This window comes from Lepisma saccharinum, chromosome 30 (assembly GCF_977018435.1).
Source record: "Lepisma saccharinum chromosome 30, izLepSacc3.1, whole genome shotgun sequence".
Classification (NCBI taxonomy): Eukaryota; Metazoa; Arthropoda; class Insecta; order Zygentoma; family Lepismatidae; genus Lepisma; species Lepisma saccharinum.
In genome coordinates, this window is record NC_139258.1 from 31,706,264 (window position 1) to 31,721,313 (window position 15,050).

Here is a 15,050-nt window from a genome sequence, read left to right on the forward strand (position 1 = left end):
AGACTATGTATAGAGGACCGAATCAGTGCTTATTACTACGAAAAAACAGAACAGTACGTTCTACGTCAAATTAAAGTGAAAGAAGGAAAGCCAAAGTTTCTCAGCTCATGTCCCCTCCGAATGCTCTGCCAGGCGGGAGGAATAACATTTAATTTCCGTGGGGACTCCTCCCTGAATTCACACTGTTTATTTCACATTTGCTAGGTACGTTGGTTATTTTCCGTTCTTATTAACACTGTCATTTAAACCTGAAATTCAGTCAATTTTCTCGTTCTGATTATATAACTAATTAAATAAACGCGGAAGTATTCTTACGTAAAGCATTGTATGTAATCCACGCACGTAGCTTAAGCTGCAGCTATTTGGGACTACTGGAAGTGCGAGTTTGCGCGAGTCTTGTTTTCTGTCAGACGAAGGTAATGACATTGAAATTTACATCCAGGAAGGCCTAGGGCAAGATAAATCGGTGTATGTGATGTGACTTTAATTTTAAGGTATTTAGTAGCTGAAGTTTTGAAAATGTATTTATTAATTACCATGCTTCCATATTTTCCTTGCATTGCGTACCTTTTTTCAAATAACAAAAACGTAATTTCATCTTTCTTGACGCATAATCAATCAGGCGTTCTTTTGTTTACATGCATTGCATTATGGTATCAGCTGTTCGTAGAGGGGGTGCTGTGCGCGTTGAAAATTGAAGGTAATATGAAATGTTAAAATGTTTGTATGTAAACGTGTGCATACGCACGTTAATAATTGAATCAACTTTTATGTGAACGAAGAATTTCAGTTGTTAATTAAATTCCATTCTGGACGTGTGTATTAACTTAGTTGAAAGTTGTTTTACTTTCTGTATTTTCTAGAAGACTTGAGCGGCGACTTACCTTTGCCTAAGTTGAAAGTGATGTTTTATTGAACAAAGGCAGACGCATTTAGATGCTTATGAAATCGTTATCTGAGTCAAATATAGAAAGCTTTGGACATGCAACACGAAAAGGTATTCGTTTATTTAGCCTTCACAGAACAAACTCCCAACTAGTCGATATTTTACTTAGAAACTAGAAACTTGAAGAAATTTTTTCTTCAGAGTAAGTATCTCAAGCCACTTTTTATTTGTTTCATGGTAATGCAGGTTACATTTATTGTTCCAGTTTCATCTGTTTATGCGCATTGAATTGTTACAAATGTCATTTCTTCTATTGCAGGAGCTAAAATTGACATGTAGTGGCAAATTGTAGAAAAATGCATCTAGAGGAGACACTGTCATGGTAAGTGCATTGCTCATGTTTCATAACAGTATGGAATTTTGTGTGAGGGTAAAATAAACGTTAGACTACACACACTACTGCATGAAACAAAATCTGTACAACACTATATTTCTAATGATAGTGTCTTATTAGTGGGCTGCCCCAATGGCATAGTGATAACATTGTAATCCAGGGGTCCTGGGTACCCTTGACCCTCTGTACCCCCTAGAGAAAGTGAAATATCTTGCATGGTTTATGAAGATTTTGTTGTTTATGAACGTTTTCAGTTCATTTTAGCTCTCTGAAATGTGTTATTGTGAAGTAAAGTACGTCTGTTGCCTTAGCATGTTACTTTACTGTGAAGCAGAACAGCCCGAAGGCTTGCATAAGTGAACCCAAACGACTTTCCACAACAGCAGCTATAATTTTACGTCTACAGTTAGGTTTGGTACTGATAGTTATTTTCAGCGTTTTCTTTTGCTATTTTAGTGTACATACAAACAGTTTTTAGTAACGAAAAGCTTCGAAAATACTCCGAAATTGCAGGTTTTAACTTACGTGCGACATTCTTTGGGATCAAATATCTCCATTATTTGTGCTTTCCTAATGCTGGAACCACTTTTACATTACGTAAAACATTGAAATATGCCGATTAAAAAAAATCGACATAATTTTCAAGGGGTACAGTGGCTAAACTGTACCTGATGGAGCCAGATTGCAGATTGGTTTGGATCCCACTTTAATCTGCAGATCCAGTCCCTATTAGCCCATCTGAGCATGGAGTGAAAAACAAAATGTCTTATTAATGAGAAACGTTGTTAAGAGCTATAGTGCATGAAGTAAAGTATTTTTTAAACTCTAAGTGGGTCTGGAAGTGAGTTTGAAGTTTGGAAATACTAAATAAAACCTAACTTATTCAATACTATCAACAGTAGTGTTACCTAACCTACTCACTCGACCTGGATGGAAAGATTCTTTTGCATAGCTGAGATTTTACCTATGTCTACTTTGTTTCCATGAACATATATGAAGACTTTCTGTACAGATGTATGTTTCAGGGTAACTCATCATTATATGTAAATTTGTTTTACCTAAAATTGCCTATTTTAGTATTAATGCCTACAATTACCTAAAATGTTTAAAAGGAGGAACAGAATGTTAAAAGTGTTTAAAGTCCCTTTGTGTTTAAATTTATGACCGGTACTTGCAGTAAGTTCTCAATAAACATAAAAGCAAGGACTGATGGTTGCTTTGGCTTCATCTTATAAACTTAAAAGCCTATAAGGTTATGGAAGCATTAAAGTTTGGATGCGAGAATTTGAATTTGAGGCTTGTTTTTAGTCCCATTATTAAAAATGAATTCCTTTATTGTTAATGCCTATTTTCCAGTGGTCGGAAGTAGTGCACTACTTGTAGCGTCGCTACTGTAGCTAGCTACAAAATTTGTAGCCGTAGCTGTAGCGGCGCTACATTTTGAAAATTGTAGCTGTAGCGAAGTTACAAAATAATTCTCTGCATTATGAGGAAACTTGTGAAAGTGACCACAGCGTTAAAAAAATCTACAATAATGCTTACATTTGGAGGAGGTTCATAAAGACAGATAACTAAACTGAACTGGCATATATGAATATATTCTGGCTAACGGCCACGTTTTTTTAGCTGCATCACTATTTTGGGGAGAAACATGCCTCGTTTGCAGCAACCCTAAAAAAATGGCCTCATTTGCACCACCCCAGGAACAAATCCTGTTGATATCCATGGTGTAAGAGGCAGGTAAATGTCATTAATCTCTGTATAAAACACAACTTGCAACGCAAAAGAGAGCGATCCAGTCTCCACTACAATGACAAAGCAATAGTGCCAGCAATCATTGGTTCAGCATTAATCATTTTTAGCGTATAGGATCTTACCAGCAAGAAATTATTGTTACACGAATGATAGAAATACACTTTCTGGAATTACAATTATTTTCAATATAATATTTTTTCAGAAATTTTAAAATTGCAATATGTTTACAACACTCAAGTTTACACACCACTTTCCTCAATATATTTTATAATATTGTAAAAAGTATGTATGAGATTTTGACTTTTCTTCAGAAACGATAATTTTCTTTAGTTTATACAGTTTCTAAATGTATGTAATTGTGAGAATGAGGAAGTATGGTGAATGATGATGGTGAGCAGTGTGGGGAATGGAGGAGCAGGAGAATCCATCCTCCCAACTAGGCATCCTTCCTAGTTTTTGTTTTGAGTCCACTTTATGCACAGAGACAAGCTGATCCAGACTGGATCTGAACCACTAGTACCTCCGCCAGGTATCTAACCTGGGACCCTTTGATTACAAGCTGACAAAGTTTCCACTGTGCCTTCAGGAAAGCATTCCCAACATGAAACTTACATAAAGCATATATCCACCTGTCAACCATTTAGCTATACCAAAGAAGCACCTCCCAGCTATCCGCAAAGTTAGAGCAAACATCTAACGAATTACGCTCGTATAACGATCGTATTTTCCAGTAAGTACAACTATCATACCAGGGGCTTTTTTTGAATATCCATGTGCTTGTTTCAAGTTTTTTTTCTTATGCAGAAGTAGCGAGTAGCGCACATGAGTAGCGTAGTGAGCTAGTTTTTAGTAAATGTAGTTGTAGCTGTAGCGAAGTTACATTTTTGGGCAAGTAGCATCAGCTGTAGCGAAGCTAGTTTTAAAATGTAGCGTTCTGATTACTGCTATTTTCTCAATTTTTAGTGTCTTTTTTTGCTTTACTGTTTGGGTTGTTTAGTACTTAAATTTATCTGTTCTAATTATTGGTAACCCTGTTCAGTATGTGTTTATGGACATGTATAGAAATTGCTACCTAGGTGGCCAAGCACATTGAGTACTGGACTCACCATTGCAATTCTGACAGTCCCAGGTTTGAGTCCTGGCATGCGCATTTCTTTGTGAGTGTTCTTTCACCAATTTTATGTAATCATTATTTATCCTCATTGTTGCAATAGCCTAAAAAAATCAGAATGGTGATGTAAAATAAGTGAAATATGAATACGTACAGAAATAAATTTTTGTATAAAATGTGTTTGTTTATACAATGATAATGTTAGAATTACATAATCACAGACATTTAAACAAATACTTTTGTAAATACTGGTGCCTCTGTATACTGGCTGTATCCAGCTTCCTTATATTTTTCAAAATAACTAGTTGATTAAAATAATCTGAACTCGTCTACTTTTTTTTGTACTGTAAAATTTTAAGATGAGTTCTCAATGCAACTCCATGATATGAATCCCCCATTTTGTTTTATATTTTTTCTATCAAAGGTATCAGAGAAAGATTGGGACATACGATAAACAACAATGGGAGAGAACCGTAGAGCAGAGAATCCTGCTTGGTCTTACCCATGTACCAAAGAAGACAGCAAAACTGAAAACTGAACTTATTGATTTGGATCTTGTCAGAGGTATGTGATAAATATATAGTTTTTGAATAGTTGGTATAATAAAAATTTGTATTGGTATAAATTGACAGATGTTTCAAGAAGAGAAGTGACCATCAGGAGAAATACATATTTTGCACATGTAATTTAATTTCAGTTGTAATGCATTGAATTAATGAATGGAAAGGATTGATAGTTGATAAGACTAGTATAAGTTTCTTGAAGAAATGCCAGAACTTCAAATTCAAGATTTCGAGGAGAAGGGGTTGCAAATTTCGAAACAAGCAACGTCTTCAGTAAAAAATCAGCAGATTGTATTATTGGTCCACTTTTGTAGGTGTCGTGATCAGTCTGATGCTTTAAATAAATTAATTATACAGATTTAGCAATTTATTTTACTGTAACAAGGCATGAGAATTGGTAGTAGAGGCTCTAGTCTCAAGAGGCTGACCTCCATGATGGAGTAGTTGGCAATGCACACTGTGATGTATAATCCCTTACACCTCTTATTTCCCCACACAATTTAAAGCCAGGGGTGAGAAGGGAATTATCTTATGCATGCAGTGGAAGTTACATAACTTTACATGGTTAGTATGTTCAACTGAATTTAACAGCTTCACTTCACTCCCAAATTTTATTAACAAATCTTTTGGATAAATATAAATCTTCTAATAACAAAACCCATTACAAATTTATGTGATAACAACAAAAGTACAACTTCATTTTGCAACAGTCAACACACACAATCCTATACAAGAATAATTCTCCCATTACTTTAATTTCTTTAATTACAATTTGCATTCATTTAGGAGGAATAACACGTAACGAAAAGTCAGTCTATGTAAATCAGTCAAGCAGTGCATCTGTCAGTAGAAAATATGGCTTTATTGAGTCTACTGCAACCCAGCATAAAACCCATCTGACCAATATGAGCCGGAGTAATCTACCCTTACTCAACAATTGAAATATGAACTATTAAGAAACTATTTTCAAATTTGAGGCAATTCACTACCAGGCCATGCAGGCCGAAAAAGAAGTGCATGGAGTTGCAATATACTCAAACTTTATAGGTGGTATTCGTCCAGTCTCCCAAGTCAGCAAGGTTCTACCACATCAAACCCTCCATTCATACAGTTCTGTGGTCTAGCCAATGGCAGAGCTTGCTTTAGTCACATGAAAATCATTACATGAGCCATACCTAACTATATGCTTACATATGCCTGGGGTTTGGGCTCAAATCCCAACTTGGATATGGATCTTTTGCAAGCGTTTCATCATCAATTTTATCTTGGCAGGTTTGCTCCTAAGTGCGCTGTTATACCAAGGAATTTGGTTTTAGTTTATTGATATTTGTTTAACCCTTGAAGCCAAAATGGGACAACTAGGTCAGTTGTGATGTATATGTATGAGGTTTGACAATTAAGTTCGCAAACTCGCCACCCTTTAGTGCTGAGGGCAGCTCTGTAAGATTTTGTAACCTTGGTAATTCAATGTTTCACAGCATTGACGCGTGGCAGATTTGTGCTGAATGGTGTGCATTGTTGTTAGTGCTAGCGTGTGTGTGCTGTGATGAAAATGGCTGAGCCGGTATTAGAGCAACGAACGAACATCTCATCAAATTTCTGGCAAGAATGGGAGTGAGACATGGGAAATGCCATGGAAGAAAACAGCGGTGTGCAAATGGATTGAGCGGTTTTCTGAGGTAAGGGAACAAGTGACTGATGAAGTAAGGTTAGGGCAGCCAGTAACGAGCCGAAGGGACGAAAACATTGCCAAAATTCGTCAAATTGTGCATGCAAATCGGCGACTCACTTTGAGATCCATAGCAGACCAAGTAAACATTGATAGGAAAACTGTGCAGACAATTTTAACTGATAACCTTGGTATGTGCAAGGTGTGTGCCAAATTGGTCCCAAAGGAGATCACTGATGAACAAAAGCAAGGGAGGGTTGAACTATGCACAGACCTTTTGGAGAGGCAAGACAATGTTTTGGGCCGAATAATCACAGGTGATGAAACCTGGGTCTTCGCTCATGACCCTGAAACAAAGCGACGAAGTGCCCAATGGAAGTCATTTGATTCTCCACGATCGAAAAGTTCCATCAATCAAAGACCAAACCGTTGATATCCAAGGGATTGTTCACTATGAATTTTACCACCAGGACAAATAGTTAATCAAGTGTACTATTTGGGAGTGCTGCAAAGGTTGCATGAAAAAGTGAGATGCAAACGACCGGAACTTTTCGCCAACAACTCATGTTCGTGCATCACAACAATGCACCTGCTCACACGGCACTATCTGTATGGGAGTTTTTGGCCAGGAGACAAAAAAACTTTGGTAGACCACCCACCATACTCACCTGATCTTGCCCCCAATGACGTCTTTCTTTACCCGAAGATCAAACAAGTTTTGAAAGGAAGACATTTTGACGACATTGAGGACATGGAGCCTACTACTACAACAGCTCTGAAGGCCATTCCAGAAACAGAGTTTCAAAATTGCTTCGAAGTGTGGAGTAGGCGCTGGCATCAGTGTATAGCTTTCTCAAGGGGAGTACTTTGTAGGTGACCACAGTGCTATTCAGCAATAAGGTATGTAGCATATTTTCTAGGATAAGTTCACGAACTTAATTGTCAGACCTCATATGTGATTTAATTTTCATCTTCACATTCATCGTTCATTAGCATGGCATTGTAGTCTGATATATACTGAACAAAACAAGTTAGCATTAGGACTGGGGTTTTTATATAACAACATAATTTTTTTCTTTTGTATGTAGCAAAGCAAAAATGTTGAATATCTGTGAATTACAATGATCTACATGAATTTCATGACACATATTTTGGGTTATACATGTACTAAAGTGTAAATCACCAACCCTGAGACCTTCTGTAAACAAATGGTCTCACCGATTCAATGTATCACTCTGCGTCAGCTGATTCATGACCGCAATCATCTGCTGTTACACTCATAGTTCACCGCACCTATTCATTTTATATAAGAGCCTCTGAATGTGAGAACCCGCTCTCAAAACATCAGATGAATATGCAGCTGCATACATTGTTACTTTCCCCGGTCATTCTCTCTTTCGTAACCCTTAAAACTGCAGACACTGACACACCACTGCACTGGGATACCAACTTAACCACTTCATTTACTGGTTTCTCAGGATACCACTGACAGAACGTTACATAAATATTGGGTAGAATCTGTTTCTCACCCCTTTTCAAAGGCTGTCCTTGCTGGTGTTTTGAAAACAAGCTCGGAGAACACTGAGACCTTCCCGCACGCATAGAACTCTGCATGTTATTTTTCTAAGGATAAGTCAGGCAATATTACTAAGTTGCACTACTTCCTTGCTGTTCACATGATTATTTTTAGAATATAACCAATATTATAAAATATCATTATGTACACAAATATCTAAGCTCATTGAAAGTTACAATGCATATTCCTACAAAATGTTCACACTTATCTTGCCTTGCCATGTCACCAAGTTATTTTACGAAGTGCACTATATTTGGCAGAACAAAAATCGTTATTAGGATGCTTGTCAAAGTTTCCAACCGCAATAAATTTACGAAATTTCTTTGTCTTGTTTTGATCATCATCATCAATATATTTATTGGACTTACAGCAATGCATATGGCTGTTTATGCCCATTATATATTTTATTTACATAAGATACAATTTACATAAAATCTACAAACAAATTTCAAATACACTCCTATCTATATCATCCTTAGAAATATACATTACCATGTTATATCATTTTGTCTAAAGAAATGCAAGTAAAATATATTCAATTCCCATGCAAGAAAGAAGCCAAATTTATGGGAAATGATTACTGGTGCAAAGAGTTAACCATAAAGGTGAAGCAATAAGTAAAAAAAGAAAGAGTATTGGGTTTAAAGTGAGACGTCATTTGCGGCAGCGTATCCCATACTACAAATTGGCCATTGTTTCACCTTACGTAATGAATCCTGTAACAACGCTGGATTTTTGTGTGGATTATTTTACTTGTATGAGTTTGCAATGCTTTCTGCATGCAGGTGGTTTTGTTTACAGAAGGTCTCAGGGTTTGTGATTTGAACTTTACATATTTAAGAATAAAATGGTATGCACTTCATATGCCAGCATTAGTGCTTGGTTGTAATTATTTTTCAATGGCTTGAAAGAGTTTCCTTTACCAAAAGACAAGAAATCAGAGAATAGGACTCTTTGCTTGCACGAATTTCTTATATGTGCCTCATTGATTGTGTAACGTTACCTTGCAATGAACGGGCACTAGGTTTGATGCCTCTTGATGGATCATTGTGGTTCAGATTCTACTTTAAACTGCAAAAACAAACTCATAAAACTGAAGTGATTTTCTTATTCATTTACAGGTTCTTCATTTCCCAAAGCTAAACCAAAACATGGGATAGGAAAGGTGACTCGTTTGGCTATTCTCCGCCTTTTGTTTTTACCTATATATTCAAAATGGTGGATACAACAGACGTCACCAAAAATATTTGCCCTGCTGGTTGGGCTATATATACTACAAATTTTTAACATGGGACTATATTTTAGCTGTGATATTGTAGAAGAGGAAGACAGATTTGAAGTAAGTGTTGCTCAGTGATGTACAAGTCTACATTTGTATAACATTATTGAATATACTTAAAATATTTTAATTAATGTTCTGAAATATGAGTTTCATCATGTTAAGACTGATTGTTGTTTAACTATACTGTATATGTTCATGTTAGAACTAGTCCTAAAAGGTGATAAGGTAATTTGCTCTAGGTTCCATATATCTGTGTTTGAATGCTGTGTCATACCCTTGTTTTCTAATCAGTGGTGGCTCATGCTACTTATTGTTAGGATGGCTGCATTCATAAAAAAGAAAAGAAAATACCTTACTTTAACTATTTGAACATGAACTCCATTCGGCGATCTTTCATTGTAGCGAACTTGTCAGTCACTCCTTTTTACTTGTACGATTTACCATTCAGAACACCAGATTATGTAACTTACTGCCAGAAAACAAATAACTCTGTGAATCGATTCAAAAACTTAAACTATCATGCACTTACTGACAACCGAAACTAATGCTTTACATGGCAGGCCACTGTTTCTCTTGGTAATCACATGTTTATGCACGGTGTCGCCATATCATAGTGTGAGGGCTTTCGATTTCTACCACTTGGCAACACATTAGACTGCAGTCCACTTTTTAGCATTGACAAGGGCCTAGCAGGGAGGGATGTGGAAGCAGTGCTTACGTTAGAGTTAACTTGGTGTTGTACTGGCAGTCCCCGAGGGGAAAGCAGCTTCATATACCTGTTTGCCACTTGGCGCCAAGTGAATTTGAAAGCTCCAGACAGATAGAATTTTTTTGGGGGGGTACAACCCCACTTCATCGGCTGCCACTGTTTCTAATTAATCTGTCAATATTGTCTGAAACACTATGTACTGTTTATATGGGAGTATAACACTATTGCATCATGTGTTTTTATTTATTTTAATGTTGTTAATTTGAGTTTTATTTTGTATGACAATTTTTGTATATATTGCAGCATGTGACAACCTCTGAAGTATTGGTACCTGGTGCTATGATGTTGGTGCTGAGCATTGTTCATTCACAGATTGTTTCCACTCACAGTGAACTCTCTCATGAACCCAGGAAGCATAAATCTCGTCAAATTAGGAGAACAAAGAGACGCTCAACAAGCAGTTCTCGTAATCGTGGACTTGGAATATGTAAGTTATAATTCTCATTATCTCTTCTCTCACCTCCTCGATGGCACAGTGGTGCCCTCGTTGCCTTGTAATCAAGGGGTGCCTGGTGAAGGTACATAGTGGTTCGGATCCCACTTTAAACTGTAGGTACAGTCCCGATTAGCCTTACTGTGCATAAAGTGAACTTAAAACATCAAATCAATCAACCAACTATGGCCGAGATCAAGAATATGTGGAGCTCTACCTTCACATCACCCCATCTTTCATGGTATGTGTGCATATGCATAGGGGTACCTTTGCCTTTACTTTTTTACGATCCATAGATGTCAAACAGTGGTCACTTAACAACCATCATTGCCACCTATGATCCATGTTTTTACGCGTCAAAGGCTACTGTATTAAAAAATAAAACAAAAAAATAAAAATTCAAAACGACGACGGCTCATGAATTACACTGGGGAACAGTGAAATTGCGGCACAGTGTTTGAGAGCTAATTTAGGGCGATTTCATGCTGCTGAATAATGATATAATAATATATTTCCTTAATTGGCTCTAATTTATGAAATAAATGCAACTAAACCAAAATGGCGGAAACATAAGAGATACATATAAATGAACTTCCAACAACAATTTAATATTTCTTTTTGTGATTACAATCATTAACATGAATTTTTGGTTCACTCCATGTCATGGGCACTCCAAATTTGAGTCCCTTTCGTCCACCTTGGCCCCAATAACGAAGTGATTCCAAACAAGTTTTGCAAACTATATGTTGTCCCAGATTTTTGGCAAAATAAGCCTGATACAAATCTCTCACTACATCCGTGATATTTCTTCTCTGTGATGGTAGACAATATATTCCACATATATAGCAAAAAACATTTGGGTTATTGAAACACTTACTATGTGAGGAACTCATATTTCCAATGTATTCATATTAAATGCATTTCACTTAGTTATACTACAAACTTAGTTATACTACAAAATTCAACATTAAGAAATATATTAACTAGCAATGCTTCATAAGTTGCCTAGCAACAATTTACAAATAAATAAATAAGTTTCTTAATGGGAATTTCAGCTCATTATCAAATTTTGATATTACCGAGAAAAGCGTGGAGTAATTTTACCTCCTACATTTTCAATGGTGTGTTTATTTTTATAACTGGAGTCAATTCAACTGAACCAATCATACAATTGGCAATCACAGCTGTTTTGTGTGCTGAAACTGTTATTAAACTTTATGCCACAAAATAAAATCTTTTTTTTGTTCCCCTGTGTTATCTCTCCCTTCATCCCTCACTCTCTCTTTCTCCGTCCCTAAGTTATAATACAGTGTGTTCGTAAAGTCTCAGTGGGTTTTCAAAACTATTTATTCAAAGAGCCAAAAATAATAAGCATTACCAATACATGAGAAATGAAAGACCAACCCATATGTATGTATATTACATATTCAATTTGATGTGGCTTTCCTTTGTTGCCCTATACACATTCACTTGATATTCCAGTTCTTGCTTCATACAACTAGTCGTGTCAGGTGTGACAGATTGACACTGTACACATTTTACTTGCTGTAGTTCCAGAAGTAAAAAATTATAGGCATGAGATCCAGCGAATGTGGTGGCCATGCTTTCCATCCACCTTCCTATTCAGTAGTATGGAAATGTCATATTCAGAAACTCATAAACAAGTGTTGCCATAGTATGAAGGAGCACCATTATGTTGAAAGATAATGCCTTGTCTCCAATTTGGGTCATGGAGTACAATTCCAACATATCAAGATGGTTGTGTAACATCTCAGTCCATCGTGCGAAGAAAAATGGCTTCACTCTATCATGTGCAAGGGCACACCACGTGTTTACTTTTGGGTTATCCTGTTCATGCTCAGTGTAGGTATGCTGTTCGTTAGCCCATGTCCTGGAGTTATGTCGATGACCATGACAAGACAACACATGGAATGTAGTCTCATCACTACAAAATTATTTTTAGGAATTCTTCATCATTGCACATCTTATCAGTTAGACAAAATCCATGTAATAACTGCAGTATGTATTCCATAAAACAGAGATGTTATTTCAGCACTTTGTGAACTGTTGTCCTCTTAAGACCTAGACTTTGAGGACAGGACCTATTTCTTGGGGCTCCTGAGGACTTTTCTATAGCTTCAATAGTCTCATCACTAAAGGATGGCCTAACAAAATGTTTTGCATACAACTAGCTGCCGGTCTCCTTAAGCTGGCAATCCTACCAGGTAATATTCTTTTTCACGTTGTAGCTCTTCATTGAATATGCAACAATATTCAGCACAAAAACATGTCTGCCGCATTGCACAATTTAATGGTTAAATCCTATTAATTTCGAAGATCCACTGTCTTCACTTACTAAGAATACAGCATCTGGAGCGGAGATGGTACCGCATCACTGCTTTGTTTGTTCCCGGGTGGTGGTAGTTGCAATTTCTTCCATTCGGTGGCACTGGCATGTGTATCCTGGTTTGCATCGTCTAATTACTGTTGTCAGGTGGCACTGCCGGGTGGTGGTTGGGGGGCTGGGCCATGCTGTTCGGCATGGTGAAGTTCGTGTTCCCTACATGGCTGGAGGCGGGTCGAGTATGCGCACGACATCTTTTCTTTTTCTGGTCGGGCATCTTTTTGAGGATGGTGTGCCAAGTCGGGTGTGCCTGTCCGTTGTCCAGGTTTAGTGCTGGTTTCTGTTGGATGATAACATGGGTTTCTTTGACAGTGTTTTCTATGACAGAGCCGGTTGGGTGAAGTATGGATATGGAGGAGATGGTGTGGTTAGTGGAGTGGAGGTGTTGGGAGAGGCCTGATTTTGGTGTGTCTTTTTTGGCATCTTTTACGTGTTCGTTAATCCGTTCTTGGACAGTGCGGATGGTTCTGCCAATGTAGGTCTGACGCGGTACCATCTCCGCTCCAGATGCCATACTCTTAGTAAATGAAGACAGTGGATCTTCGAAATTAATACGATTTAACCATTAAATTGCGCATCGCGTGAAGTTGTGAAATTTCTAAATTTCACGTAAGTAATTTTAAACTGCGTTTACCGCATCCATCATGAAACACTTGTAGATTCAAATTTTGAAAGCCAAAGTATGAATTGAACCTTTCTCTGAACTATCCACATCCTGACCAACTGAGTGGTGTGGTTTGTGTCACCATCATGTCATGTCATGTGACTACCTGCACATGCTTCCCCAGTCTTTCCCACACTTCTGAAACAGTTGCTCTTCAATGCAGTGTAAGGCTCATGGTTTTATTTTGTTTTGTTGGGATACTGTCTGAGTCTGAAACCCCAACATGACTTTATAGACACACTGTATTCAAGGGAAAGTTACAATATAATTTGCACTTACCCTTAATATCTTGTCGGAAAGATACATTTTTATGGATGTGGTTGGCAACACTGATAACAGTTCCCTTGTGAGGGTGGAGTAATGGTTGTGCTTTGGCTGTTTGGGATTGAACATTATCAGTGATGAACATGTCACGTTATTTGGAAGTGGCATTCAAACTGGAAGTGCATGCAGGGACTAGTTTTCAGTGGACAAGAAGGTGTAACTCCAGTGAGATTCATCACCAACTGCATGAAATGTACACATTTGGAGTCTAAATGTCATGGAAAAATTTTGAAATATGCATAGTTTTAATTACTTTTTCATTAGTATTATGTGGAAAATAATGGATTTAGTGATTAAATGACGGATTTGACAGGTGTCTTAACAACCTGCTTATATCAAATGTGAATGTGGAACAAAAAGCAATTAGTAGATTGATATTGTATAGTTACAATGTAATACTTATGTGTGGGCTTGTGTCATGATTGTGAACAATTTCAAATTCTGTAGTGTTTTATGTTGGTGGGAGTATTTACTTAATCTTAACGAAAATACAAACAAGTGTTCTCTGTTGTATACGATCGTAACATTGGATACTAACATCGACTTAACCTGGCTGGTAACCCGAGAACACTTGTTCAAATCACGTTGCCAGGAAAACTACAATTACTTAATGGAAAGTGTACAATATTACTTGCTTTGTTAGATATGAAATGAAATTGTTCTAAACATAATGTTACTGATGTTAGTGAGGCAAGATGTTGATTTTGAAGTGTATTTGTTGTATTAATTTGAATACTACTTACTGTGTATAAATTAATTGCTAGGTTCCGACTCAAAAACATCTCAAGAAGTATCTGGAAAAGTTAATCATGGGGAGAAGCCAAGAAGCAGAGCAAGAAGGTACGAGTAAACTTGTTTCTAATTTTCTTACAAAAGTAGTATCTAATTTTATGTTCTTGCATTTTAAAAGAAGCACTAAACTACTTTAACCAGTGCATGGGACATTTTTCTGTGTGTAAGCCTCTTATGATGGAGAGTTTTTATCATGAACTGTCCAAATGTGCTGGACAGAAAAGTTCCTAGAAGGAAGGCTATTTACAGAAACAGTTGGGGTTGGTTTTGTTTTTTCTCAAAAGAATCCCACTTTTGTGGGAACGGAAATTTTAAATGATCACAATTAGAATAAGAAAGTTTATATTTTACATAAAGAATTTCTATTTGAGGAGCCCCTGCGGTTCTCACAATAAACCAAAGTGAATAAAGAAATTATCAAGTGTAAG

At 36.9% G+C, this 15,050-nt stretch overlaps 1 protein-coding gene across 6 annotated transcripts in view; it reads left to right on the plus strand.

Annotated features, from left to right (window-relative positions):
* Positions 1-371: 371 nt before the first annotated feature.
* Positions 372-15,050, plus strand: part of phtf (putative homeodomain transcription factor) — an 87,203-nt gene continuing 72,524 nt past the window's right edge. For 2 of the 6 annotated variants that reach the window (XM_083115286.1, XM_083115291.1), the window contains exons 1-6: positions 646-700; positions 1,206-1,268; positions 4,571-4,710; positions 9,076-9,293; positions 10,249-10,432; positions 14,595-14,670. In XM_083115286.1, coding sequence (XP_082971412.1) covers positions 1,243-1,268; positions 4,571-4,710; positions 9,076-9,293; positions 10,249-10,432; positions 14,595-14,670 — 644 coding nt within the window. In that variant the 5' untranslated portion in view covers positions 646-700; positions 1,206-1,242. Of the gene's footprint in view, positions 495-645; positions 701-738; positions 998-1,205; positions 1,269-4,570; positions 4,711-9,075; positions 9,294-10,248; positions 10,433-14,594; positions 14,671-15,050 lie in introns of those variants that run through there. The other 4 variants (XM_083115290.1, XM_083115289.1, XM_083115287.1 and 1 more) reach the window with 4 other exon arrangements.